This window comes from Neurospora tetrasperma, assembly GCF_000213175.1.
Source record: "Neurospora tetrasperma FGSC 2508 unplaced genomic scaffold NEUTE1scaffold_1, whole genome shotgun sequence".
NCBI lineage: Eukaryota > Fungi > Ascomycota > Sordariomycetes > Sordariales > Sordariaceae > Neurospora > Neurospora tetrasperma.
In genome coordinates this window covers 1,507,602-1,534,911 of record NW_009799099.1, presented here as the reverse complement: position 1 = coordinate 1,534,911, position 27,310 = coordinate 1,507,602, and the positions used below count along the sequence as shown (strand labels likewise).

At 50.9% G+C, this 27,310-nt stretch overlaps 9 protein-coding genes across 9 annotated transcripts; 4 read left to right on the top strand and 5 right to left on the bottom strand.

The window, feature by feature from the left end:
• Positions 1-622: 622 nt before the first annotated feature.
• Positions 623-3,410, bottom strand: NEUTE1DRAFT_56932 (uncharacterized protein; the record flags this gene model as incomplete). Its single annotated transcript, XM_009848959.1, has 9 exons — positions 623-836; positions 1,223-1,308; positions 1,429-1,458; positions 1,561-1,723; positions 1,867-2,026; positions 2,103-2,185; positions 2,253-2,295; positions 2,357-2,604; positions 2,678-3,410. 9 exons carry the CDS (start codon positions 3,303-3,305, stop codon positions 748-750), a joined length of 1,530 nt encoding a protein of 509 aa, XP_009847261.1.
• A 508-nt stretch (positions 3,411-3,918) lies between these two features.
• NEUTE1DRAFT_97656 (uncharacterized protein) lies at positions 3,919-4,692 on the top strand (the record flags this gene model as incomplete). The annotated part of the gene is made up of 3 exons (XM_009849456.1): positions 3,919-4,011; positions 4,253-4,348; positions 4,504-4,692. 3 exons carry the CDS (start codon positions 3,919-3,921, stop codon positions 4,690-4,692), a joined length of 378 nt encoding a protein of 125 aa, XP_009847758.1.
• Positions 4,693-6,078: 1,386 nt separating this feature from the next.
• On the bottom strand, positions 6,079-8,016 carry NEUTE1DRAFT_115747 (uncharacterized protein; the record flags this gene model as incomplete). Its single annotated transcript, XM_009849455.1, has 5 exons — positions 6,079-6,593; positions 6,673-6,844; positions 6,923-7,281; positions 7,355-7,685; positions 7,989-8,016. The coding sequence occupies 4 exons, from the start codon at positions 7,504-7,506 to the stop codon at positions 6,542-6,544; spliced, it is 735 nt and encodes a 244-aa protein (XP_009847757.1).
• Positions 8,017-9,174: 1,158 nt separating this feature from the next.
• Positions 9,175-12,117, top strand: NEUTE1DRAFT_75610 (uncharacterized protein; the record flags this gene model as incomplete). Its single annotated transcript, XM_009849454.1, has 2 exons — positions 9,175-11,436; positions 11,500-12,117. The coding sequence occupies 2 exons, from the start codon at positions 9,175-9,177 to the stop codon at positions 11,779-11,781; spliced, it is 2,544 nt and encodes an 847-aa protein (XP_009847756.1).
• Positions 12,118-13,712: 1,595 nt separating this feature from the next.
• On the top strand, positions 13,713-15,671 carry NEUTE1DRAFT_143897 (uncharacterized protein; the record flags this gene model as incomplete). The annotated part of the gene is made up of 4 exons (XM_009849453.1): positions 13,713-13,770; positions 13,982-14,121; positions 14,217-14,345; positions 14,416-15,671. 4 exons carry the CDS (start codon positions 13,713-13,715, stop codon positions 14,653-14,655), a joined length of 567 nt encoding a protein of 188 aa, XP_009847755.1.
• Positions 15,672-15,717: 46 nt separating this feature from the next.
• On the bottom strand, positions 15,718-18,598 carry NEUTE1DRAFT_119655 (seryl-tRNA synthetase; the record flags this gene model as incomplete). Its single annotated transcript, XM_009849452.1, has 11 exons — positions 15,718-16,274; positions 16,360-16,539; positions 16,635-16,825; positions 16,892-17,060; positions 17,122-17,227; positions 17,290-17,359; positions 17,422-17,481; positions 17,538-17,639; positions 17,676-17,776; positions 17,873-17,983; positions 18,520-18,598. 11 exons carry the CDS (start codon positions 18,596-18,598, stop codon positions 15,959-15,961), a joined length of 1,485 nt encoding a protein of 494 aa, XP_009847754.1.
• Positions 18,599-19,118: 520 nt separating this feature from the next.
• On the bottom strand, positions 19,119-20,038 carry NEUTE1DRAFT_56918 (uncharacterized protein; the record flags this gene model as incomplete). Its single annotated transcript, XM_009848958.1, has 2 exons — positions 19,119-19,882; positions 19,969-20,038. The coding sequence occupies 2 exons, from the start codon at positions 20,036-20,038 to the stop codon at positions 19,176-19,178; spliced, it is 777 nt and encodes a 258-aa protein (XP_009847260.1).
• A 3,898-nt stretch (positions 20,039-23,936) lies between these two features.
• On the top strand, positions 23,937-25,795 carry NEUTE1DRAFT_34384 (uncharacterized protein; the record flags this gene model as incomplete). Its single annotated transcript, XM_009848752.1, has 6 exons — positions 23,937-24,566; positions 24,633-24,726; positions 24,785-24,889; positions 24,947-25,190; positions 25,287-25,688; positions 25,765-25,795. Coding segments are annotated over 6 exons (1,506 nt in total), but the record flags the coding sequence as incomplete, so codon positions are not given.
• Positions 25,796-25,986: 191 nt separating this feature from the next.
• NEUTE1DRAFT_56913 (uncharacterized protein) lies at positions 25,987-27,158 on the bottom strand (the record flags this gene model as incomplete). Its single annotated transcript, XM_009848957.1, has 5 exons — positions 25,987-26,209; positions 26,312-26,345; positions 26,446-26,627; positions 26,710-26,783; positions 26,920-27,158. 5 exons carry the CDS (start codon positions 27,103-27,105, stop codon positions 26,110-26,112), a joined length of 576 nt encoding a protein of 191 aa, XP_009847259.1.
• Positions 27,159-27,310: the final 152 nt, after the last annotated feature.

The window sequence follows — 27,310 nt, the reverse complement described above, 5'->3', positions numbered from 1 at the left end:
CCTCAACTCTCATCGGTGTCCTTTTTTTTTTTTTTTTTTTTTTTTTTTTTCCTTCTTCTCGGGTGAAATACGCAGCATTGGAGGCATTGGGAAGCAGGAACAATTCAAGTCAGAAAGAGAGAAGCGTGGGAAGAAGACACACCGCTGCAAGCCAGGACAAAAGACAGCCCAAGCGCACAGGCACACTTACCAGACTAGATGGCTATTTAAGTACTTAGACAAGTAATTCTACGCTGTTCAGGCGATTACCACTCAGTCTGTCTTTAACGATAGAGTTACCTGCTTGTAGAGGTATCGTAGGACGAACAATTGCTACAATAGATGGCTAGGCTTTATTGCTCACAGCGACAATCGCCCGCCCAAAGCAAAGTATTCGGGATATACAAGCTCTTTGTATCCTCCGTCCCTGGCCATTGACTGGCATCTTCCATTATAGGCCGGCCGACCTTGGTTACCTTACCTTCCAATCCCATCCACAGGATTGCTGCTTCGTCCTTCGGGTAACAAAGATCGTTGTTAAGTCATGAAGACAAGTAATCCATTCAGCATCTTCGAGAACCATACAGCCCGGTAACTCAAGACTCGTCACTTGATGCGCGAGTTGATGTGAATATCAGGCTAGAATGGTAAGTACTAGTGAGTATATGCTCATTATATGGTCATTGTACTGCATATGCATGGCTAAAACTACATACCGGCCGAAGAGCTGTTTGCGTGATCTCTGTTGCTCTCTTTTCACTCCATATTTCACCCGCCCGCTTCACGTTCAGACCTGACAGATTGTGGGTGTGGCGGATATGGTGTGGTAAATGCAGGATCGAAATGAACAACCATTCCTACCGAGAAAGTGGGATGAGTTATATATGGTTATCGAAGAGGCAATGACGGGGCTGCGATGGGTTCTCCCAAGATGCAGCTGCTGCCCGAATAATCTCTCTACAATTCATGACCAAACTCCTTTGTGCGTCGTATCCTCCGTGGGGTTGCTACTTCTAGTGGTCGATACTGTGGTTACGTTAGCCTCGAGTTTCTTCGATTCGTTAATGAGTGACTTTTTGAAGAGGGATAACTTACTCTTCCCATATCCGACCTTGCACCGCTTTGAGTTCTTCTTCCGTCATTCTGTGACCTGTCGTGAAGTATCCTATATAAAAACGAATCCTCGTCGGTTAATCTGCCTTTCTCCACAGAAACATTGGAAGAGTAAGTATGACAAACATACCGGCATTGATCTTGGCATCGATCTCTACTCTCGAATCGGCTGGAATCCAGCTTTCGGGGAGCTCAACACGCTCTAGAATAGGGATACTGTGCGGAAGGTTAGCATCCATCAAGCAAAAGATCGCCGGCTCACCACACGTGCAGGTTATGCAGCAAGACCCGAGCACAACGGCACACCACATAGTGAAACGGGAAATGCTAACTCACCCTTGGCCGACGATGGCGTCATGTTTCATGCTATAAAGCGACCATGCATTAGATCGAGGATCGGTGATACCTGCCATAAGGCAAGGAGAGCGCGCGCAGTAGGGGGGGGGAGAGGGGCGTGGTGTTACTCACTTGCTCATGCTAAGCATTCGGTCAATCTTGGTAATACCCAGCCAATGAAGAATATCGGGCATCAGGGCTTGGAATCGCATATCCTTTACACCGGCAATGTTTTCGGTGCGCTTGAAATAGTCCGATGCAAGATCTGCCCCGCGCTTTCTCGCGTTGTACACAACTGTAAAAGGTTCCCGATTAGTCTCTCACCCAGGAAACGAGAATCCACCGTATGGGACGAGGTAAGCATCAACTAGGAACTCAACATACGATACTGTGACGCTGGATTAGCATTTAGTCTTCATGAGCAGAGTTTTGGAACACATACCTTTGTGACTTCGCCCAGGGCACGACCTTCCTTACGGAAATAGATTACCACGCCGCTACCGCCATTCTGAGCCTCCTTGACGGCCTCCTCAATACCGAAGATGAGGTAAGGTCTGCAAGTGCAGATATCGGAACAGAAAACATCACTACCGTTACACTACATAGAAGGTGGCTGTGTCAGCAGTGAAAGATGTGTTCAAGAGACAAGACATCCCATGAGAACGAGAGCCTACCTCGTCGTGTATCCTCAACGCAAGTTTCTTCGAAGGGTCTGACATCTTCGCGGGATCGCCGAAGCAGTACACGGTCAAACCACCTAGAAAGAGACGGTTAGGAATCTGAAACACCACACCGTGACGGGATACACAGCTGATGATTCTTACCGATAGGGGGTAGGAAGACCTTGATATCGGAGCGCGTAATTAACTGGCTATTGTGTCAGCATCGTCTGTCCGTGAAAGTGCTATAATCCAGCGGCGCCAATTACCTCGGGATACATGCCACCCGTATGCTCGAAGAGGGATCTGCGCAATGTGCCCTCATCAATACCGAACCGTTCGGCAACTCCGGGGAGGTACCAAACAGGCTCTACGGCGAACTTGGTTACCGCAAGTTCACCGTTGCTGTTCAAGCAGATCTTGCCATCTGGAACCAACCTGCCGCTCTTAACACTCTCTTCAAGCTCAGGCAGCTTCATATGGGCTTTCGTGATCGCAATCGTCGGCCGGAGATCAACTGTCGATAGCCAGTGTCAGTTTCCATCGTATGCAAATAGGGATTATAGGCAACAACGTGTGAAAGTACGTACCACCCTCCTTATCCATGAGATCTTTGAAGATCCAAGGAACCTGATGGCCCCAAGGATCCATGGCTACAATCTTCTTGGGGTCTCCCCATTGAGGGAAGGGGCCAATGTTGACGGCGGGCTCGGTGTTGGTGAAGTCAGGCTTGTGGTCTGGATCCAGCTCCTTACTCGCCAGAGCCAGTGCATAGTAAACCGAGTATGAACCACCGTGGGCACCAATGGCGTTACGTCTGCGGATGGTCGAGCCAGATCGGATGACAGCTACCGGGCCACGCTTCACGGGATCGGCCGCACCCCATTCCATCGGTAGAGGGTTGATGCCGATCTGCTTGGGATAGGTCGTGAGCACGACGCGGTTCGAGAAGTTGGACTTTGCGACATCGGCGGGCGGAGATGATGGTGACATGGTGCCGGCATCCGCCTGCAAGAGCGGTGGCGTCTGGACATAGCCGGAAACGAGCGGGGTGGTGACTGGGTTTGGAGCTTCGCCGTTGGGTTTCGACGAGGTTTCGCGAGTCTTCTCCAAGCTGCTCACACGTTGAGAGATGGATTCAACCGCCGAGATGAGCTTCGTTTGGCCTTGGGCGATGGCCAGCAAGGCATCCTGCACACCTTCCAGACCTGTAGCCATTGTAACCAGGTCTGACTGTTTGGGCAAATGGGGGAGGAAGGGCAGTAGTATCTAGGCAAAGATGATGATTAAAGAGATAGATTCTAGTAGTGGTCTAGGAGACGGGAGACAAAGGGACGGGATGGAGGCAACGTCAGGAACAAACAGACGAAGATACTGAAGACAATGGGAATCTGGAGCAACCTTGAGAGAGACAGTCAGTCAGTCGGGCGACACGAGGGCCAGTTATAACATGGTAGTTATCGACGTCCCCGGAGGAAGTGGACATTGGACTATGCTTCCACTTGGCCATCCAACCTCTCCTCTTCCAGCTCGTAGTGTACATGCACTCGCCGTCACCAGGGGCATACCGTACCTAACTTGCCCGAAGCCACCGAAGGCCCCCTCGTGATAAGAGGATGTCTTTGGCCATCGACCACTCGATGGTTTGCAACACGTAACAAGAGTCGGTACAAGTTGCGTCTCGGGCAATCACCGGACGCGGAGCGTGTTACTGACCAACGTTACCAAGCAAGATAGCCAGCTGATCGATAACAGGGTGTGTGTGGCATGCCCGTAGCGCTCCTCGACCCCTGTAGGCTGGAGTAGCATGCTGCCACTTTTGGGGTCAACCATGCTCCCCACAACGGACGCCGGCGGCGGGGTACCGCAATCGGATCGAGTGCCGTGGCTGCGGATCTCGGAGACGAGCGCGCCCTGTCCCCCAGTTCCCGCCAGTTCCAAGTGGAAGCGGTATGTACCGTATGTAGGTGGTCCCTTGTTAGTAGGTAGTCATTGTGTAAGCAGAAAAGGAACGACACTGGAGAGGTCCCGCATAGTGTAGGGAAAGTGCAGGCCCTGTGTTCATCACAACAGAAACAACATGGGGGTGTATGGATTTCAAGTGATTGTTGACACCGCGATGCAAGTAGTAAGCTATGTATGGTTACCGCTCAGTATACGTAAAGAACTCCCAACATCGAAACGGGTGGTGCCGGTACCGGGGAGAGCTGTCATCACCATCGGATACTACCGCTTGCAAGTTGCTCGAGAAATCAAGCAAGGTACCGATGTTAACGAATTCGATAACGCTGCCCTGCTGCTCACAACTGAAGGGAACCTATCTCGGGCCAAGGCCAGGGCATCAGCAACGATGATAAGCGGGATGGTCGTCTTATCGAACAGGACGCCTTGATTATGTATTACAGTATCTCGACAGGTCCGAACTCTGGAAGGCAGGTGCTTGGATGTCAAATGCCAGATTTGTCCAATCACCAGTCCCCGCTCGATATGTAGTCGATCCTCCCAAAGCTGGGAGGGGTCTTTTGTGGGGCAAGGTGGGGATCGAATTGGCGGGCCCCACGCCAAGGCCCCCGCCTTGAGTTGCAAGTGGAAGTGTGAAACCTGAAAGTCAGCCCTGTCCTGTCACTATGTGCACGGACTATTGCACCAGTCTACGTGAATAACTTCATCAGTCTTTGAGTTTGTAAAACCATAGAGCCTATGACGATCACGCGCGCGGCGTCCGAGGAACTCACCTTGGAGTTGGTGAGAACGGTGAGAGTCGTGGTGGGGCAGGCAACACTGACCTTACCTTACTGGAGGGACTGGACGGGGATGGAGCCAAACTTTTTGGCGGTTGCTGTCAGCGACGCTTCATGAAGGTGCAGAAACAACCTAGAACTAGTGTAGTCGCAAAATTATCAACACCTCAATAACCACCAACTTTTGCCTGCAAGGAGTCACCCATCAAGCACGTGCTGAGTAAAGTGGCACACGCCTCCATTCTCTCAACGACCAACGTGCTCTTCCCCTTTTCCATTCACCGGCAATTTTTCAGCAATCCGATCTGCAGCGCGTGCGCCAGAAGCACCAAGGGTTTCCATTGCGACGCGAATCATCGATAGGTTATCTTCAGCACTGCCGGCCGCGCACCTGCAGTACTTAGTGACCGCAACCGAACTTAACACGCCCCGGTGCCATTTCAACAAACTTGAACAAACCCACCACCTACAACACCTAAACAACAACAACCATCACGGCAACTTCACAATGGGCAAGCGCAAAAAGTCGTCAAGAAAGCCGCAGGGCCCCAGGAGGGTATGTGCATATCTCGACCTCTACTTTTTCCATTCACCAAACCCAAGAGATGATCGCGTACTTTTGTCCGTTGCGCGCGCCTCTGGATACCACCAAAGACGTCATTGCCCGATAAGCTTTTTTAGACATTCTGCACCCCCAAGCACCATCTTCCCATATCATACACAACACTCACTACTACTGGAACCCCATCTACGTTGTACCCTTCCACCTATCCAGCCATATTATACGCTTCCTTCACCTTGCCCTTGACATAACCAAAGCGCTAACCTGTTCACCCCGCTCTTAACTAGAACGACCCCCTTCCCACTGTCTTCACATGCCTGTTCTGCAACCACGAACGATCCGTCATCGTCAAGCTCGACAAGAAGGCCGGCGTTGGCTACCTCGACTGCAAAATCTGCGGCCAAAAGTTCCAATGCCCTGTCAACTGTAAGACTAGCTCAGCCAACCCTTGGATATACACACAAAAACAAGAGAAGCAGAGGAGTGCTGACTTCACAACTACAATGTAGACCTCGATGCTGCGGTAGATGTCTATAGTGCTTGGGTAGACGCTGCAGGTAAGCCAGCATATGGCCTTGCCCTTGCCATGTTAGAGCTTGTCATTGACTTGGACCAAACAGACGCTGTTGCACAAGAAGCCGAGGCAAGCGCAAAAGCAGCATCTTACTCGAACAGCCGGTCGACGGGTGGGCGGCCAGCGGCGTCAAGCCGGAGAGCTGCCGATATCGACGAAGATGATGAGGATGACGATAGAGGCTATGGCGGATCCGGTGTTGAGGTTGATGACGATGACTACGACTAAAAGACATCGGCGATTCGACGTTGCGTTACGTCCACGTAGCCGGCTGGCTGTTTCTCTTTCTTTTCTGTCCAATATCTCATGGGGTCATGGTTGACTGAGCGAAAGGTTTATTAAGGGTCATTATCATTATCATCATCCACACGATAGGCGAAGCCGAGCCGAATCTCGACGCCAGTTTTATTTCGACGAACGAAGCCGCACGAACTCGTTTTGTTGATTTTTCCAGAGTGGGTATTCCATTACTACGCTTGGCATCAAAAAGTCCTCTCAGATAACGCCATTTCCCAAAGTCGTTCCCCACCGCCAGGAAGTCATCACAATCAACAATCTACCTACGCCCCTTCACACTTTACATGGAGTAATAGCGATCGCCGAAGTCACCGAGACCGGGGATAATGTAACTATAGCAATTAGAGTCAGTCTCAAATCTCATCATCTTCTTAGCGACCAACATGAGGCGGAACGGAACGGAAAACACACTTCTTGTCATCGAGGCCTTGGTCGACAAAAGCAGTTACTGTCCGGAGCTTGGGGAACTTGGAAGCAAAGTTGCTGATGCCCTCGGGACTGGCCAAAATGTTGAGGAAGATAATACGCTCTTCTGGAACTCCCCTGGACTTCAACACCTCGACGGCCATAATGGCAGATCCGCCTGCACAGACAGCACATGTTAGCCGTGGAAAACCCAGTCACAAGGCGCGCTTGGTTCTCCCCCAGATCCTAGACTTACCAGTGGCGAACATTGGATCGAGGAGAAGGACCCAGCGGTCGGCAATGTCCTCGGGAAGCTTATCGTAGAAGAGCTTGGGCTGCGCAGTCTCCTCGTCTCTCTGAATAAGGATCTTGCCGATTCTAACGGAGCGGCAGCAGTCTCTCAGACCCTGCTCCATGGCCTCCCCGGCGCGCATGATGGAGACACCGCAAATCTTGCCCTGGAACGCCAAACCATCGTATATGCGGCCGACGGGGGTGGTAACGGGGTGCTCGACGGTGGGGAGGTGGTTGAGGCCCTCCTCGACGAGGAGACGGATGATTCTGTTGGAGTAGAAGATGAAGTCGCCGCGATCGGTCCGCTTGTCACGGATAATGCTGTATTGTAACCACCGAGGTCAGCGTCCGGCGGACGGCAGTCCGGAAGGCAACTCGAGGCAAGCAAACGCACCTGAGGAGAGCGATGAGCTGGGGAGTTTGAGAGAGAACGGTGACGTTGTCGAAGTTGACGGCGGTCGAGACGGTGGCGGTGGGCTTCTGCTCCTCGGCGCGGTAATCGGGGCCCACGCACTTGGTGGGCGCGATCTCGGAGGCGGTAGACATGTTGACTTGGTTGGGTGAGGTGGGTATAGGAGGATGGACTAAGTGCCGAAGTCGTGAGAACGGATACTCTGCGAATCGTTTCGTGTAGGTGATGTGTGGTCAATGTAAAGAAAGATAGTGTCTCACGCAAGTGTTCGTGAAGGGGGGAGGGCGGATCAGATGCTTCTTAAAAGAGGATCCTGGGGCGAAGGTAACAGCCTATCTGTAAGCCAGGAGCAGACATATGACAAACAGATTGAATATGAGGGTTCGTGATTGGGATTGAGCGCGACCAAATGGGAAGACGAGGCGGCGCAAGCTGCCACCCCCAGATTCGAGGAAGATCAGTAGATTCTACTAGATCCGCGCCCAACCATGTATCAACAACGGTCCCACTAAACCCCTCCCACTTGCAGAGCTGATAAACGGTGGAACTCGGCGTCGCAGAGTGTCAACGGGGACAGGAATTGGCGCCTTGCCTAGTTGGTCGCGTGTGTACTTACTATTTGACTGGGCTTCTCCGTTTACCGGAAGAGGATCGTGGCGGGATGCGGGAACTAGGACAAGAAAGGGGAACTTTGGGACCTTGTGCGATTGTCAGATCAGAAAAAAGCACTGCATTTGCGAAAGGCTTCAGTTCTGGACCGATGCCTGCCCGCTTCTCAGGGTTGTCCGACCTGAGTCGTCCAAGTGGAAGTGGAAACCGTGGAAATGCTCTTGGAGTCCAGCTGGATCCCGCGACCTGGAAACCCCGCCGTGCCCGCCGTGAGCCCGCGAGAGCTCCAACGGGCGGCGGGCGGCAGACACCGAAGGCCGTCCAGTGGGAGCCATCAAGGTAGGAAGCTCTGATGGGATGAAAAGTTCACCTACTGCAAGAATGTGAGAGACTTGGCAACCCCACGGGGTTTCCTCCTAGACAATGCGGTGCCGATATCCGCGCTTTACAATTCTACCAGTCGGATCTAGAGATAAAGGTTTGTATGTGTAAACAATGAGACGGGACGATAACATCAAAAGGCTCTTTTCGGAAATGCAGAAAAAGAGGAGCGGGCGTCTCGAGGGGAACGGCAAGCACAGACCACCATCTGCAGGGTCACTGTGCTAGGAACCTTGTCCTGCCTTTGCCCCTGCCGCCGCCCTTGCACGCGCACCGCACTGCAGTGAACCACTGATGACCCAGGGCCACAGGGCAGGCACCGTGACGGACAGGAGCAAGATATTGTGGGGTTTTCGCAACAATGACACCCGCCCGTTTCCACTTCGACTTCTTCCATTTCCAAAACATTGGACTGAACCTACGCGGGACGGAAGGAAGCGCAACTCAATCGCCTCAACTACACCGCAGCAAACATCGCTTCGCTTCAACCAACTCTAACTACCACAATAACAACCATCTCGTTCCGAACCTTATAAGCTCATGTCTCCAGCTCCCCATCGCCGTCACAATCGCCGTATGCCTTAGACGAGCTGCGCGCATCGGACTTCCATCCGCGCTTTGGTGACTGCGCCGCCAACAACACGTTTACTTGACCGGAACTGCCATTGACCAACTACTCGACCTTCAGCCGCCGAACTTACCATAGTTTCCCGCATGTTGCTCTGATACGATTCCGGCGCCCGTATAACCGATTGACATATTCGTCGCTGTCAAAGCTATCCATCAATCTGGGCTCCGTTCCAGTCAGCACAATGGCCAGCCTCAGTGATTACGACTTTCCGCCCAAGAAGCGCGTGACCACATACGGCAAAGCTACGAGAAGGCGAGTGGAAGCTTCGACTTCCTCGATCTCCATCAACAGGAGCGCATCCTCTATTTCCGTCAAGACAAATCAGAGCGAGGAAGACATCATAACGAAAGCCCCTGTGACTGCTACCCTCACATCTCCATCGCCACCCAGCTCGCCGGGACCTGCCGTATCTCGTACCACTAGCTCTAGCAACAGAGGTAGGTTATCAACCCAACAGAAATATGGCCGGACCAGCCATCCAAGGCTACACGACGAGCCGCATAGCCAGCCACTGCCAGGGAGCATCGAAACCGGCGAGGATGACGCGAGGGCAAAGAAGAGGAAGATCACTCGGACATATTCGGAACAGACAGACGTACTTGCAGGACCATACTCGACTCCCAATTCATCGCCATTTGGCACAGAAACACCCGTCGATGCTTCGAACGAACAGGTTGCAAAAACAGTACCGAAGGCGAAGTGGCAGCAAAAGGCCATCAATACACCTGTTAAAGATGTCAAGATGACGGATGCCTTCTCTTCCCGGTTGATTCCAACGCATACGGCAACGAAGCATCAAATCCCGCTCCGACTTTCGTCAACCAAACCAAAACCGCTGCCTTTGCCCGTGCAAAGGAATCCCTCTCCCCCGCCACAAACAGAAGCCTCTGTTACTGCTGCGCCGCCACGGCGGAAACGCTTGATCGATGCTTTGGTAGCCCAAAAGGAAGAAGACAGTTCCTCCGATGAAGATGGCAATTCTCCGCTGCTAGAAAGTCCTCAAGGCAAACAATCCCCCAAGTTCCAGGATCCAAGCTCCCCGAATCCCTCAACCATGACACCGTCAAAGCGACTTGCTCGCCCAATACTTGCAACCAAGAAATCCGGGCCCAAGTTCACGTATACGCAACAAAGGTCAATGTTGGCCGAAAACGACCCGCTGTTTGATGGCGGTGGATTGGGCGGGATGGGGTTGGATGATAGCTTGTCCGGGGGTGCACTATTTAACATTGGTCGCCTGACCAAAAGTGCTGCCCTGGACGCCTTCTCGTTCATGGACGAGGAAGACGAGACAGTCAATGCAGGAGCCGTTCGGAGTATCCACGAACTGCGACAAGCCGGTGCTAACAGCCGTTTCGCGGACGAGATCGAGGATATTCTCGATAGAGTAGGTCCGCCATCGGAAAAGCCTTCCTCATTACGAAGAGGCGCTTTGTTCGAGCTTGCTCAGAAAACGAATGAAAAGTCGTTTCGGTCACAGCTTCGCAATCATGGCGGCGCCGATGATGTGTTCAAGTCGCTAGATAAAGAGGCGGACCTCATTTCTGGCTTTGCAATCGCAGCAGTTGTTGCGAACATGCTGGCCACTTCGGCTTCAACCCTGCTACTCCAACAGCTGAAGGCTCAGGGCTTCGCCGCTCTTATTGAGCGACTACTGGGCGAGCCAAGAGATATTGTCCAGTTGGCGAAAGAGAGGAAGCAGAATGTGTCGAGGAACGGCCAAACAACACTAGGGACAATCAAGGCCTCTCTGCTGAAGCTTCCGGTATGGGACACTGCCCTGCCTAAGCTTGTATCGCCCAGAACGCTCGCACTTAAGTGTCTGGACTTGATTATGCGACAGTCAACCCAAATGTCGGACGAGTTTGAAGTTTTCTCCTCGAAAGTGACAGATCAACTCTTTTCGATTTTGGCCGCTGGCACATCCGACCAGGCATGCTGGGAGTTCCCGCAAGAGCAAGCATCCATCGATTTCTTCCTCGCCCTGTATGTTCTAGAAGGCCATTCCATCTACGCCATGCAGTCTCACCTCAGCCCTAAATGGACGACTCAGTACGTGCCGATTGCGGCTGATGTGCTGGAGACTACCTTGACCCGGCCTGCGGACAAGTTCAACGACCTAGAGAGCCTCACCCTCAGGATTACGCTTAACATGACTAATCACAACCATGACGCCTCGGGAACGCTTGTCAAAAAGGGACTTCTCCAGAACCTAGCGCATTCGGCATGCGTTGCCTTTGACGTTGTCTTGAATTCCATGCAGGCTGATGCTTTCCTGTCCAAAGTTTACGAATCTCTCATCATGATGCTCGGTGTTATGATTAACTTTTGCGTCTATTACCCACCAGCTGGAAAGTCTCTTGATACAAGAGGGGGTACCCCGGGCCCGCAGCTAGAAAAATTGATCCAGCTCTTTGCTGACAACCACTCCAACACCTCAGATGTAAGTTGTCTGACCATTGTTTTCAGATATGAAACATGATACTAAGACAAGAGATGTTCCCAGGCGGATTCCAAGGAGAAAGCTCAACTCAATGTTGCTCTCGGCTATCTTGCCATTTTGCTGGGATACCTTTGCCTCCGCGAACCCATCAGGGACAAATTCGTCTCAGTCCACCCCAAAAAGAGTATCCAGCCGCTGGTGGATTCCCTCAACGAGTTCATCATCTATCACCAGAGAGTTGAGGAAGCCCAGGGCGGGTCTGGGGAAACGAAAGTAGGTGATGAGAGTTCTGCTATGGCGCGTCTCCAGAGGCTGGTCAGCGTCCTCAAGTCAGAGTGCGCCTGAAATATTATCCATATATGATCACAGGGCTGGATCAACACTCTGGTTGTTGTGAGCCAGATATCGCTTTGCTTTTATTGCTTTTTCCGGGAACCTAAACGGACTGGTTCACGGCTTGGGGGTTATGGGTTGCGGGTTGCGGGTTGATACACAGAGGGTTTGTTGTGGTAGGCAGAGGGTCTGGGCACTTGCGGGAAATAGACTTATGATTTACGTGCGGGAAAGGGTCAGATTGACAATACTGCCCTGGCTAACGAAGTTGGTTCAAATGGTACGTATTGTGGAGCAAAATTTAGGATTCTTCAGGATGGCCGATACCTTTGGTCATGATCATCTCAGCGCAAGGAATGGCTTTACTTGGTTTGGGATATGATATGGTTCTGCCCACCTAATCCGAACACCTTTGGGCCTCTGGCACTCTTCCATAGGTGGCGGGTATTTGTAACATCAAGTTATCTTGTAACTTTTTCTTTTCTGTATGGACTTTTGTTCGGACTGGACCTCCTATAGACTCAGGAAACCGGATATTCTCCGTTAAGACAATGCACATTCGGCTCGCCTGTAGTCCGTCGTGACACAGCTTCCGCTTAGAAGCAGCTCGGGTGGGCGCAGGTGACTAGAGGTAGGTACGGAGTCATCGGTGACAATAAAGTCTAAGCGCTTCAGCTTGTCAAGCTTCTTTTCTCCGTTTCCCTGTGGAAGCAACTGTTTGTGAGGTGCCGCAATAAATCAAAGCCGAATAGGGTCCAGGCTTGGTGGTTTTGGAGGCTTAGCAGTGCCAGAATGTGGAGTGCTGAAGGCAAACTTAGCGACTGAGCCGCAATCTGGGTGCCTGCGGCAGGTGCGACGAAAACAGTGGGGTAAGGGAGGCTCCACTATATTACCTCACAGCAATAACATGTACACTACAAGCTCGGCTGCCTCTTGTGTCTGGCCAGTCTGGCTGGCTGTTTCGTCAGGCCTAGGCTGTCTCAGAACAGCGGCGGGCGGCATTGCACCTGTCAGCCGGGCAGTCAGTTCAGTGTCAGAGCAACGAAGGAACCTACCTATGTAGGCAAAAGTGTCTGGTCGTCGCTCGGAGTCCTGCCGAACGACGAGACGAATTGAGACAGACGGGAAGAAACGACTTTTTGACACACTCGCGTGGTCGTCAACGAGTGGGACCATGCACCAATGACTTGTACAACCCTAACAACGTATTTCCAGTCGGAATGAACCCATGGGACATAAATCAGCGAAAGAGACCTATCTGGATTCGGTTATGACTTTTATCATGATGCTGAAGGGGACTATGCGGTTGTATTGTCTCAAAGTAAATCTGCCGTTCTTCCTGTCGCCCGATTGATTCAACTTCAAATTGAATTTCATCTGGTATTGGACTTGAAGAACTGTTCCGGCCTTGCCTTCCACTTGGCCTAGAAACAGGGGCATTCTTCTCACACTACGCAGCGGGTTTGCCGGACGTTCTTTCCTCCCAAACCCCAGAACTCCGTACCGGTTTCGAGAGGGAACAGTACGTACCTGCCTCACCAAGCTACACTACTACCGCAAATAGCCTAGACTCTGGCCCCAAACTTGTAGGTGGCAGGGCAGGGGCGCTCTTTCCTAGTCTGGTTCACAAGCTCTCAATGTTGTTACGAGCCGGTACACTCCGCTGTCGCCCGCCTGGCAGGCCATTCAAAACAACAAATTGTTTTTCTTCTGAACTTGGACCGCATCCCACTCACATTTACCTTCAATTTTCCACACTTCCAACCTTCACTTATCTTACTATCTCACACCACCACTCCATCTCACCCATAGGTCTTCTCCCAGCTACAATACACACGTAACGACCCTTGAACCGGTCGCATACGTATATATATATATATATATATAAATTCACAGTTTAACTTCCCAAACTCCAGCCTCACGTCAGTTGACGTTCATTCGCAATGCCGTCCCCCGCCACAAAGCAGCGGAAGATCGCCATCGTAGGTAGTCGCTCCGTTGGTAAGTTCACCCTCCTTCTATCCTTCCTTCCATCGCACGAAGTATTTTCCAATACACAACTCGGGTAGTTGTCACTCTGCTCTCACTCTTGCACACAGTTTACACGTTCGCGAAGTGAGGATCGCAGGCAATCTGTCTGGCCTTCTTGCAGCTTGACTGCAAAGCAAGACAGAAGTAAAAGAGGAGCAACAGGCACTAACCAAAGTTGTAGGCAAATCTTCACTCGCTGTGCGCTTTGTGGATGGGCACTTTGTCGAATCCTACTATCCCACCATCGAGAATACTTTCTCAAAGGAAATCAGGTGGAAGAACCAGGATTACTCAACCGAGATCGTCGACACAGCGGGCCAGGTACGGTTTTTTTTTTCTCACACCTTTCCCACCTTACCCAAATGATGTGAATTTCACCAGGGTGACACAGTTTACTGACACGAGCACTTAAACAGGATGAATATTCGATTTTGAATAGCAAGCATTTCATCGGCATCCACGGCTACATGCTGGTCTACTCCGTTTCTTCACTGGCATCCTTTGAAATGGTCCAGGTTATCCGTGATAAGATTCTCAACCATCTGGTAAGCAGCGTCTTGTCCATCCAGACTTCGTCTTGGATAATTTCCATGATTGTTTTACTGACTTCAACAGGGTACCGACAACGTACCCATCTGTATTGTCGGCAACAAGAGTGATCTCCGTCCTGAACAGCGCCAGGTCACTCCCGAGGATGGCAAGGCTCTCGCTGAGAAATACAAATGCGCCTGGACTGAGGCTAGTGCTCGCTATAACGAGAACGTCGCCAGAGCATTTGAGCTTCTCATCGGCGAGGTTGAGAAGTCAAATAACCCCACGGCGACCAACGAGAACGGAAAGTGCGTGGTCATGTAAGACAGTCAACGTGACTCTGTCTTCACCGTCAGTAGGGAGAGATGACCATCAATATCTCTCATGAGCAGTGGCGCGCTCAAATGTCGGATCTTATTGTGAGCGATGGCAAGCTCCATGACAGACACAGATCAGGGGTTTTCATGCATACATGAAGACGACACGACCACCACAGACCTCCTCACCGTTATATACGGTCGTTATTTGCAGCACATCTTGCTCATGGTTCATGACAGCACATGGTGGTGTGGCAGCCTCCATGCAGCATGGTACGGACAGACGTCACCAAGGCGTTGAACAGCTGTCCTTGGCTTATATTCTTCACCCACGAAAAGGGTATTAGATTCGGTACATCTCGAAAGGGAGAGCAGATTCCTTCTACCAAACAATGGTTTGAGGTATCCAACCTAGTCCTACCGCATACGGAGCTTTCTTGGCCGCCTACTCCATCACCGGACAACACGCAATTTTCACGACCTTGTTTCTGTTTTTCGCGGGAAGCACTGGCGCGCAGGAGAGAAGTCAGGTGCTTTTTCTCTTTTGACTTTATCATGGTCTTTCCTTTTTTCAAATTTCTTTTTTTTCTTTTCCTTGTTCGTTGATTTACACTCGGTGTTAGATATAAACGAGACTCAACTCGGCTTGTGGATATAGAGAGGGGATTTTGACACTATACCTTGTTCATGTGTTCACATCATTTGGCGGCAAGACTGCATCGATGTGATTAGGGAATGATTGGTTGAGGCTTGAATCGGGAGAGGCGGCGGGTATCATTTCTCCTTAATAAGGTTTTGATGGGATTTGAAGAAAGTTGACTTTGTCTATATGAGATCAAGAAGCCAATGAACGACGGGCATTGTTGCTTGTATCATAGTAAGGCTTTTGAAGGGCATAGTCGATTGCATAGTTGTGAACTATGCTTGTTCATGGTATAGTACGCATGTTCTCTATACTTGGCCCAACGTATGTAACTGCCCTTGTGGATTGTCATTTGAGAACGGGCGTACGTATATCGCGCGATATGCAGGACCGTTGAACTACTTCACGTACATATGGACCGAGCCACTAGAAAATATTTTGTGAATCATTACGCCTACTTCCCAATATGAGTTCCCGAACGACATCACTTTCAACATACTTGACACTGCCACATATGCACAAACCCCTCTCATCAACATGACTACCAACATCTTCACACCTTCATAAACATGACACCAACAACCGCATTGAACTGGTATCAAATCATTCAATTGAGATCACACGGACAACCTAAACCTAATTCAACCTAATTACCACAAATATCCTCCTATTGGCGAACAGGAAGAGCCTCCGCCTTCTTGGGGGCAGCCTCACCCTTCTTGCCGCTCTTGCCCTCTTTAACCTCCTTGACCGGTTCGGGGGCAAAAGGAATGAACTCGGGAGCACCAGGGAGGTACTTGCGCAGAGGCTCAGGAACCTTGACACCCTCGGGAGTCTGGAAGTTCTCGAGGATGGCGCAGATGGTGCGGGTGGTGGCGGTAAGGGTGGAGTTGAGGCAGTGGACGTAGGTCTTCTTGATATCGGTCTGCTTCTTGACGCCGAAGCGGATCTCGAGGTCTCGGGATTGGTAGTCGGTGCAGTTGCTGTTGTCACAGGTTAATGATAATCTCTACTTGGGTTCTTGTTGTAGGGTGTTGACTATAGGTGGAAAAAAAAACATAAACTTACGAGCAGGAGACAAGCTCCTTAAATTCACCCTGGTGAGGGAACCAAGCCTCGAGATCAAGCTTCTTGGCGGCAGCGTTATTGAGAGCGCCGGAGACGATAGCAACAACACGGTAGGGGATGCCGAGGGACTGGTAGAAAGCCTCGGAGTTGGAGATCATGTGCTCGAACATCTCCCAAGACCTGTTGTCGTGATGCTTTTGTAAGTACAACTGTCTGTCAAACGTAACTGGGGAAATTGCGGAGGAAAAAAAAAAAAAAAAAAAAAAAAACCATACTTCTCGGGCTCGGTAATGCAGAACTGCTCAACCTTGGTGAACTCGTGGACACGGAAAATACCCCAGACATCCTTGCCGTGAGCACCGGCCTCCTTGCGGAAGCAGGTGGAATAACCAGCGTACTTCAGGGGAAGGTCCTTGGCCTGAAGCCACTCGTCACTGTGGAAGGCGCTGATCGGCTGCTCGGAGGTCTGTCACACACAGAGATCAGCATCTTCGTAGTCATATCAGTCACAAAGGGGACTGAAGCCACTCACAGCAATCAGGTACTTGTCGGCCTGGTCACCGGTAACCTTGTAGAGCTCCTCGTCGAACTGGGAAAGCTGGGCGGTCTTGGCCATCTGGTCCCTGAGCATGAGCTGGGGAGTCTGGAGAGGAGTGTACTCTCTCTCGGACAGGAACTCGAGGCCGTAGTTGATGATGGCCCTACAGCCATGTCAGCATATGTCCGTATGCCAAAAGGTGACCCGAGTTAGAAATGGCTTACTGGTTGAGGAAAACACCCCACTTCTTCAGGAAGTAGCCGCGGTGGCCAACAACTTTGACACCACGCTCGGGGTCATAGCCATCCAATTTCCTGAGAACCTCGTGGTCTAGATACCCGGCCTTGTCAGCCTCGCTTTGTATGTTTGAGTGTTTGCTGGGGCGAACTAACGGGAGAGAACATCCTTCTTCTCGAAGGTAACACCCTCGGGAGCCCAGGTGCGCTCAACAGTGTTGTTATCCTGTATCCTTGTCAGGCATTCATTCGATTAGAAGAGAGGTCGTGTTGCTGGGTAATATTAACCTCGTTGTTGGAGACGGGGACGGAGTCGTGAACGAGGTTGCCGATGGTCTTGACCTTGACCTACAATGTGTTAGCTGTCGAAACAAGGCCTTAAGACTGGTATTTGGAGCACACACCTTGAGAAGCTTCTCCTTCTCGGCGGCGGAGTCAAGGAGATCCTTCTTCTCCTTCTCGAGGTCGGCCTTTTGCTTCAAGAGATCGCTGACATCCTCCTTGGCCTACGAGCGCAGTAGTGTTAGAGCTAGTCGTGGAACAATCGTCGTGGACGGATATGGGTTATATGCCTTCTTCTTGGGGGCAATCTGCTTCTGGATTTCGTTGATCTTGGCGTTGAGCTGCATGGCAGAGTAGGCGGCTATCAACACACGGAGGAGATCAGATCAGACGGAGTTCCTTTTGGTCGTTTGCAGGGCAGCGAAGGCAGCGAGGGCACAGGACAGGCAGCACATACTCTTGCGGTGATCCTCCCAGAGAGCAATGACCTCGTCGACGACCTCGACGGGAGCAAAGCGCTTACGCTGGCTTTCCCGGATCTTTTCGGGGTTGCCGCCGCGCTCAGCAACTGTTCAATTTCCATAGATTAGCAAGTTGGGCAAATGCGGCGACATGTGCTTTGGAGACGGGAATGCGCCTTGGGCATGCGAATTGGCGCAGGAAGTGTGGAAAGACATATGCGAGGGTGCCGTACTGAAATCGTTGACGTCGAGCATGTTTACGGGTCCTTGGGGGCTACGAAGCTATTCAAGGCTCGTCCTGGGATTGGCAGTATAGTATAGGGCTGGAGACAGAAGTGACAATGGTGTGGTGTCGCGAACCTTGACGGGAGAGGAAACACCGAATTGGCGGGGCAGAATTATTTCGGCGGGCCCAGCCCACCTGGCGCTGGCAGGCGCAGGGCAGGTCTTGGAGGGGAGAGTGGTGGGGTGTGGAGGTTTGGTATCAGGTACGCCAGGGGTCCAAAGTGCACGGCCAGAGCAGTCAAGGAGCATATCCCCGATAGGACGATATTTTCATGTGACTCAACAGCGGGCGACTCGACGACTCAGCGTTCGTCACAAACCTCATCCAAGTCGCAATGAAATCAACAAGAACATGGACCATCTCCAGGCAGCGCGAGACAGCTCGGGGCCTTAATCTTCATGTTGAAGCCAGCCTGATGCCCAAGGTCTGCCGACATCAAAGATAACATACCCATTTCACCCGTTCAAGCATCTTTCATCCAAACGCACGCATCGCAACGACGCCGCGCTCATCGGTACATGGAGGCCGAACCGGTCCAGGGCTTCGTAGCCCCAACTCGAATTGATACACTTCTAACTTTCACGATTCATTCTCACCTACCATCCGAGAACGTTGCGCACAAGGCTGCAACAAGTGAGTATGGTGTTTATCATTATCCATTAACAATACATTTCCCTTAATCTTTCCCTTCATATACTCCACATTGCTTTCGTCCGGTTTTCCCTTTGCGGTCTCATGTATCTCATCTCTCATCTATGTAATCATTCTCGCATCGCTGTCCTTCACCTGCCTTTTTGTTTTCTGCACGCCTCTATTGAGTATACTCCCTGTGTTCCCCCATTTTAGGATCTCTATCGACCAAACAGTATCAAAGCCAAAGAGCCAATCCAAAAGGCCTAGCTCATGCAAGTGAACCAGCCAGCAAGTTGGTATTCCCCATGTTAGAGCATCAGGTTCGAAACTGGTCCTCTGGGATCAAGCAGAGAACCAGTCCATTCAGAAGAGCGCCCACATTACCGCCAATTCTGTTGCTGGCCCGACGGTCCCTGCGCCGGATATCCGTACCACCCACCAGCATCCTGATGACTATGCTGCATGTCGTCGGGTAGGAGAGCTTGCATGCTCATGTCCATCGCGGCGTCATAGTCATAGCCAAGGTTGTTGGGGTCGTTCGGGTCATAAGGGTAGTCATATTCCCAAGCGGCAGCATCCGGATACTGCTGATACTGGAGCTGGGCCATATCCGGAACCCCGGCGGTACTCGAGCTGGCAATCGATACCGATGCCGATGCCATGTCAAAGTTGTTTACATGGGTCACGGGGGGGACTGGAGCGTATGAAGTGGACGGTCCACCGATGGTCGCAGACGTGGGATACCCGGCAAAGTGGTTGGGGTCTTCGGGGAGGAAGGACTGGCTGTGTCCGTCAAAGGTCATGAATGCCGGCATGGGCTCTGGTTGATATTGGGCTGGTTGCTGCTGCTGGTGTTGGTATTGGTGCTGGTGCTGGGGCGGGGACTGCTGTTGATTTGGAGGCGTTGGTCTGGACGACCGGCTGGATGTGGCCCCTACGTCTACATCCCTCTGACCTGTCGGTGTTGACACGCGGATGCGAAGGTTGGTGTCAAACGAACTGTGGCAGGTGATGTTCATGCGAGCGCAGTTTTGGCAGGGATCGCCTCCTTTGCACCGGACTTTTCTCTTTCGACATGTCAAACAACCTGGCTCAAGCGTTCTCGATGATTAGAAGACTATGATGGCCCTGGTGGGGTTTAGACGTAGACTAGGGGTTGTTGTTTACACATACCGTGAAATGTACGTTTCAGGGGTTGCTGTGTGGCCTGTGCTGGCTCCTGCTGGCGCTGAGATTCGGACATTTATTTTTTGGAGACAGCCCCGTGACGGCTTCTGTACAGCTTCTGTACCAGTTTTTCCCGGCTTGGCGTGTGGCTTGGCAGGGTCTTGGCAAGGGTAAGGGTGTCTTCCTTGGATGGCTGCTCGGTGGAAGGACCCGAAATCGAATTGCTCGAACAAACACAAACACAAACTGCAGCATTTCGGGACTCGGAAAGGTGCAAACTTTGCTTTCCCTTTAAGCAAACAGATCCATCGTATCCCCAAGAGCCTCAAGATAACCCGGTCGAGCCGAATTTGAAATCGATTCGTGATTTGCATCATAGCCCAGCCCTTTTCCAGGCATGAAGATTTGTGGTTATGTTCTTTTGGCGATGGATGCAAAGATTCAGAATGACAAGATCACAAAGGTACTTCGTACAGCGTATGCCATGCTTCGGGGCTAAGCGACGATGATGATGGGCGTAGGCGTGGGCGTGAGAACGGCGGAGAGCGCGGACGAAAGCTGGAGAACGGGTTAGTCAGCGACACACAAGCTGGCACGACATGCCGTATAATCTCTCGAAATGGACTTCAGGTAATCACTTTCTACGCAGACATAAGCAGGGTTCAACTATACTGCTTCTTTTCACTTTCAACCCTACCTACTCATGCCTTCGTACAAACTGATTACCCGAAAGTCAATTTCGAGAGACTGTACGGTACTTTCGCTTGAGCGCATCCCTTTTTGAATGGCACAATCTACAAAGAACACTAGGATTCACGGTCAGCAACTAGTCAGTGTTGTAGTCTACATTTGATGATCGTGATGAATAATTCATGCGCAGGTGCAGGTTGCAGGTCTGTTGGCTGGTGTCTTGGAAATGCCACTATTTAGATAGGCTATTTTTGATATGTCACTGTTAATACTCTTCATCAACGAATCCAAGCCATACCTTACTCGACCGATGAAGATTGCATCACAGCCTCACAACATTGCTTGGGCCGTTTGTGGTGGACTGATAGAGTAGAACGTAATTGACTGTTTTCATATCGTCAACAATTACTGAGGTGGCGGTTATGTGATGTGCGCGGGCTTCAGGTACTCCGCAAGTTCCCAGCTACTGTAGACTTCGAGCATCATCGAGTTTTCTTCCAGATTCTTCCAAACTTCTTCCCGAGACATGTCGAATAGATAACCTACAAGTACCTTCGGACTACGTTGCCATGTCATTTTATGCGTAGTATGGTCAAGGCTTGGTTGCGAACCTTGGTGAATGTCGTTGAGTTGGAACATTGTCAAAGTTTTGAGTCAACGTAGCAAGGCGCAGCAACCATGAAGAGTAACATGTTACTCTGCGACTTGATGGCAGTATGATGGCCATTTCTGTACAGTAAATGAGCATGTTATTCACTGCACCATGTAGACCTTAAGCATGACTTGCTCTAGTATCTCCTCTGGTTCATCAACGGAACCAAAGCGAGATCTCTAACCTACCCAGATCTGCCACCCTCCTTTCCGCACTCATAGAACAAGGATCCAATTACCCTACGAGGCCATCATCCACTTGCCATGTTCACGATCGATCCAACATGACATTCATGTTCATCCACAGCTTCGAATCTTCCACGGAAAAATGTTGTGGTCTAATACCATCAAGGGAGTGAGCAACATGATTCACAGATAGCCACAATTGTCAAGTAGTTAGGCAGTAACGTTTCAAGAGACGAGAGACCAGATACTCGGATACCCATACATGTCGGTGTAAGAACGCGCATCCAGACCAAGCCGGCTGCAGCCCCCGCGGCCAGAATCGGGAACACGAGGCTGTCATAGGGCTGAGGAACCCGTGGGACCTGTCTCTGCATGACATATACCCTTTGAACCACTTGGCCGGGGTCAGGGACGACGACATCTACTTCGACACCATCAGCAACTGCTCCCTGTAGAAGACAAGGGGGGCGAATCCGACTTAGCGGTCTGCATTCGGCATGACTGAACTTTACCTACATTATGACTCCCCTCATGTTCAGGTATGTCTACTCTATGAGATAGAGAGGACGGACATATCCGGACGGGGGACGTGGCTGACTGTTATCAAGCATGTGTAGATGCCGCTTATGTCTGAGGTATATGACGATGACACGGAGAAATGGAAATGATGTTTCGCATGGCTGAGGGCGGCTTCTTTCTGTTACCAGCCAGCCAGCCCGCGCGGCGTTGAAGGCAAGTGATGAGTGAGTTCACTCGATCCCCTTCATCGCTCATCGTAGGCGGGATTCGGGTCCTCTCGGGTCTTCGGGAAGTTTATCGAGCGCGGGAGCCCTCGCTAGCACCGCAGCAGTAAAAATGGAGCAGAATGCAACAGCCCCAAGGGAAAAGAAGGTTTAAGCCAGGCAGCGACGTTTCAAACCTTGAAAAAATCGGGATCGAATATCCTGCGTAGGTGAGCTCAACGTCCGCCAGTTCGCCATGACTGCCAAATTGGAATCCGAGAATGAGCCATGACATCACCTCAGTTGTCGAGACATGCGCGCCAAGCATCTAGGTAGTAGGTACCTCTAGGTAGTGAAGTTGTTGGATGGGCGATTAGTTCAGTAATCATTTAATCGTTCACTTGATCGTGGCCTGGAATGGATTGGATGGCTGCTTAGAGCTAAAGATGAAGCTGAATAATGATTATTGTCAAACATTCAGCTGACACTTTTCGGGGATGCAAGGCGTAGCGAGGGGACACCGCGACGGGCAAACAGTCCCTGAAGTGTGCTACTAGGTGTCGTGTATACTGAATGGTTGCTACTAACACTCGCTTAAGAGGAGCATCGCTAGAGGTAACACTAAAAGGGGCCAACCTCACGTTCATGGTATTAAGTGGAATGTTACCACAACAACACACATACATGCCTTAACATACATATATATATTCTGCTATAGTGACAGCACTTGCATGCCTACACCCGACATAATTAGCTTCAACCTCATTGATAAATGCTCAAATTCCCCTCTTTTGCTCCTGCCTCAACCACTTCCTCGTCACTTCGTCCCGACGGTGTTGAACACGAGGGGAAATGACCACAAGATAGTGGCGTTCGGATGGCTTTAACCCTCTCTTTGTTGCAACTTCTCGTTTTGACGCAAAACTTCCTTCAATCGCATAGCCCAAGTGCGGCTTCCTTGGACAAAGTTCAGCCCCCAAACTACAATGGGCAATGGCTACCAGCAAACAAACCAATCCAACAAGCTGGTTCTTTCAGGGGGTTGCTCGCCAGTCGTTGATGCCTTTGTTGCCGTGTTTAGGGCATGTGAGCCATCATGATGTCGTCCCATCAACAAAACGAATTACAGTAACAAACTCTTTCCGTGAGACGGGTCTCGCTATGTGTCATTTGCGCCTGAACTTGTCTTGATGATACCGGTCGGCAAGGGGTTTGGAGAGTCCTCGTACATCTCGTTTTGAGAGAAAAAAGCAAAAAAGCAAAAAAAAAGACAAATGCTCAAGACAAGCTGCTCACCGAAAGCGATTAGCTTCCACAGCTGAGCTGAATCATTAGACACGTCTTGCCGGCTCGTTCACCGAAAATCCATCCTCCCGGCTTCATTTCCATTTCTAGCTACGTGTTAGCAACATTCGTTAACTCACCAGCCATCCCGCTTGCCGCTTGCCGCGCTGCCACTTCAAAGTCTCTTTGTTATTCGGAGGGAATCCGAATTGGGTCACAATCTCGGAACAAAGAGACCTACATCTCACTAACAGTCGTTCTATGCTAATCTGAAACAGTTGAAGATGGGAGTCCCAGAGGAAAACAAAGGCGGCATGGTTTGTCCCTTTTGCAACTGGGAATCGACAACGACGGACGAATACGCCATCATGCTAGTGTGTTTCTCCTTCCGGGCCGCATTGTTTAGGGGTGAACCCGTTAACTGATTGACTTCAACGCCAGCACTTGGAGACAAACCATGCCGAGGGAGAAACTCCCTTTGTCGTCGCTGACAAACCTGCAGAGGCCAAGGGCGGTCACATTTCTGAAAAAGAAGAAGACCCTCATTATATCGAATGTCCGGCAAAAGACTGCGGGGAAGTCCTGCTCGCCGCCGACCTGGGCTATCACCTAGAACTCCATGCCGCTGAGCAAGGTGGCAGCGCTTCTTCAGAGACTGAGACTGGCAGTCCCATCATCACCCCTTCCGCTCCATCTCCATCCCCAAAAGGTCAGTCTCCGCCGGCAAGGAGGCCAACAACGTCGACACGCACTCCTCCCTCCCATTCTTCAAGCTCTTCACCTAGACCTAGTACTACTTCTTCTTCTTCGAAAGCCCACCGCGGCGAGACTGAAGGTCACCGCCGTGGGGAGCGCAAGGACGACCATCACAGCGACAGGAATAGAGACAGCAACAAGAGCAAATCGATATGGCGGGCCTTTTTCGGAATCCATCACCCCCGTCACTCCTCTGATGCGCCCTCGATGTCTCCTAAGCCTCCAAAGAAGCGCCATAAAGAGAAGGTATCCGAACGACTGGCTGAACGAGCCTCGGGGGGAACTGCCAAAGTTATGCGAGGAACCCGACTTGGTGTACGTCTTCACTTGTTTAGCGGGAACTGTCAGTGGTGAAGCGTTGAACTAAAGCCGTATATACAGAAGGCGCAGCTCGGCAAGTATGCACACGAGGAGCAGATGCCGGATTGGCTCGTCAAGCACCTGGAGAAGGGACTTTATGTGAAAGCTGAAGGTAGTTCACAAACTGGATAATGGGGGGGATTTTTCATGAGCATCGCTAACTGATAATCAAGGCATTATCCCAGTCTTGGCACAGCTGTTCGAGCAATGTTCTTCCACAAGACATGCCTTTTTGTGCCACCCGAGCACAAATCATGTGTCGAAACTTAAGAGGGAAGGTCAATTTTGCCCCATTCCGAAATTGAGAAGTCATGTCATCTAACAAACATGTGAAGGCGGTTTCTGTGGTTATCGCAATATCCAAATGTTGTCTTCGTACATCATCGGTACCAAATACCCAGGCTACCAACATTTCTGCGGGGGGATCCCCACGATCTTTAATATTCAAGAAATGATCGAAACTGCATGGGACCACGGGATCAACGCTCAAGGAAGGGTTGAAACAGGCGGCATCCGCGGTACCAGAAAGTACATTGGGACGCCTGAGGCGATGGCTATGCTCCGGTTGTTGCAAATTCCGTACGTGAGCCCTTTATATCCATCCATTCACCTCACCTCTCTCTCTCTCTCTTTCGCCTCCAACACAGGAAACTGACACCCACCCCCTTCATCTAGTTTCGACGTCCAAGCCTTCAAAAACCCCGAGCCCGGCCACTCCGAAAAAGACCTACTAGACATGGTCGAGCGGTACCTCCAAACGGGCATCTCTGTCCCCGAAGATACAGATCTTACCACTCAGCAGATTAAGAAGGTCTGGCAGACCGACCTACCGCCAATATACTTCCAGCACGCGGGCCACTCGATGACGATCATCGGGCTGGAGTACGATAAGTCGGGTGCGCGGAACCTGCTTGTTTTCGACCCCATGTTTCACGATGCGTCGAATGTCACTAAACACGTCGGCCGGGATGTGCATGTCCACCATCACCTACACCCTCTTGCGGCGAATATGGTGCTTAATCCTTACCGACGCGGGAGTAAGTATCTGGGAAGGTTTAGGGAGTTTGAAGTCATTAGGTACGTGTGCTTCTTCAAGTCTGATCGGTTTGCATATAGTGGAAGTCCAGAAGCGGCTGGCTAAGATGAAAAATAGGTTGAGGCCGCGTCCAGAGATAAATGCATAGAACGCCATGCACGGACAAGACGGATTCTTATGGACACCTAGGGACATGTACATGGTGTGTTTCGATCATCATTCATATCGCTATCCGTCCTCAAGTTGGACATAGCGAACTGAAATTCTCTTGTTTTCTGGTACTGCATTTCAAGCGGCGTGTTTTTTCTTCGTTTTTTTTTGTTTTTTTTTTTGTTTCCAGATCGTTTTGGGTATTATGGCCTTGTGGCCACAGCTTTGTCTTTTCATCACAACGGCGCTGCTCTTCTTTCGTCTTTCAGAAATATTGCTGTCTTAATTTGTTCCTCACTTGAGAGAAAATATTCAAGCGGTCATCTCCTTAGCAAACCACTCCTGCAACTTGGCCAGAGCCTTGGCACGGTGGGAAATCTTGTTCTTTTCCGCCTTGTCCATCTCGGCATATCTACAGAGGTTGTAGAATAAGTATTGCATTAGTCAAATATCTTTCGAGTTGTGTGGATGAACGAAGGTAGGAACAATTCACGACATGGAAGGTGAAACTTACGTCTGGCCTTCATACTCGAAGATGGCATCCCAGCCTGTGGGTTTGTCAAGTCAATAAACACGTTGCTTTCTTTCTTTCTTTCATTCCATTTTGACGGACAGGTAGGTTATTGGGTAGGCGCAGGCGTAACATACCGAAGTTAGGAGGACCCCTCGGAGGAACGATTTTGCCGTCGGTGATGCCCTGGAAGAGAATGGGCTCGTGGCCGGGACCAGCAGAGTAGCCAAAGGTGCAGACGGCCTTAGCCGACTTGTCCTCGTAAGCGGCTAGGAGGTTGTTGAGGCCTTCATGGCCGAGGGAATTCATGAACCATTTGCTGTTGTGTGTGAAAGAGAGGTGTAAGTAAAAGTGGTTTGGTGGCAGTACAAGGAGAGGAATGGGTGTGCGGGAAAACACACATATAAGGACCAGGAAGACCCTTCAAAGCGTTAAAGCAGAGGCAGGTATCTTCGACGAGAACGGGGCCTTGGACCTATAAGGTTTATATCGTATGTGGCATTAGCAAACATCCTTCCCATGTTTGACATCGCCTATTGCAGACATATGATAATTCAAGCAATATTATCTTTCCCAGAAGAACAGCCACTACTCAAAGAAGCGGGACTCACCAAATCAGCAGCCCTCCGGCACTTATCCAACGTGACTTCCTCCAAGGTGCCTTGGATCTCGAGCAGATCAAGCGCCTGGTTCTCGACTTGGATGGCGGGCTCGAGGATCGCCTTGACTTCGCCGAGCTTGTTGGCGTTGCCGGTGATGAAGTTGACGATGTGGCGGGCTTGTGAAGGGGCAGACATTTTGACGGTGTTTTCTGACCTGGTGGTAAGGTTAAGTTGTGAGAGTCAGAGAGTGAGACCTGAGGAGGGAGAGTATGGATAAGTACGGCACCTCTTCGGAGTAAGAGTCAGGCCGGTGATCGTTTAGCTCGTTATCGATGTTACACAGTGATGGTCGTAAGATACGGTTTTGGGAAAAATACGAGGTGCTGGGGTAGCAGGCAAA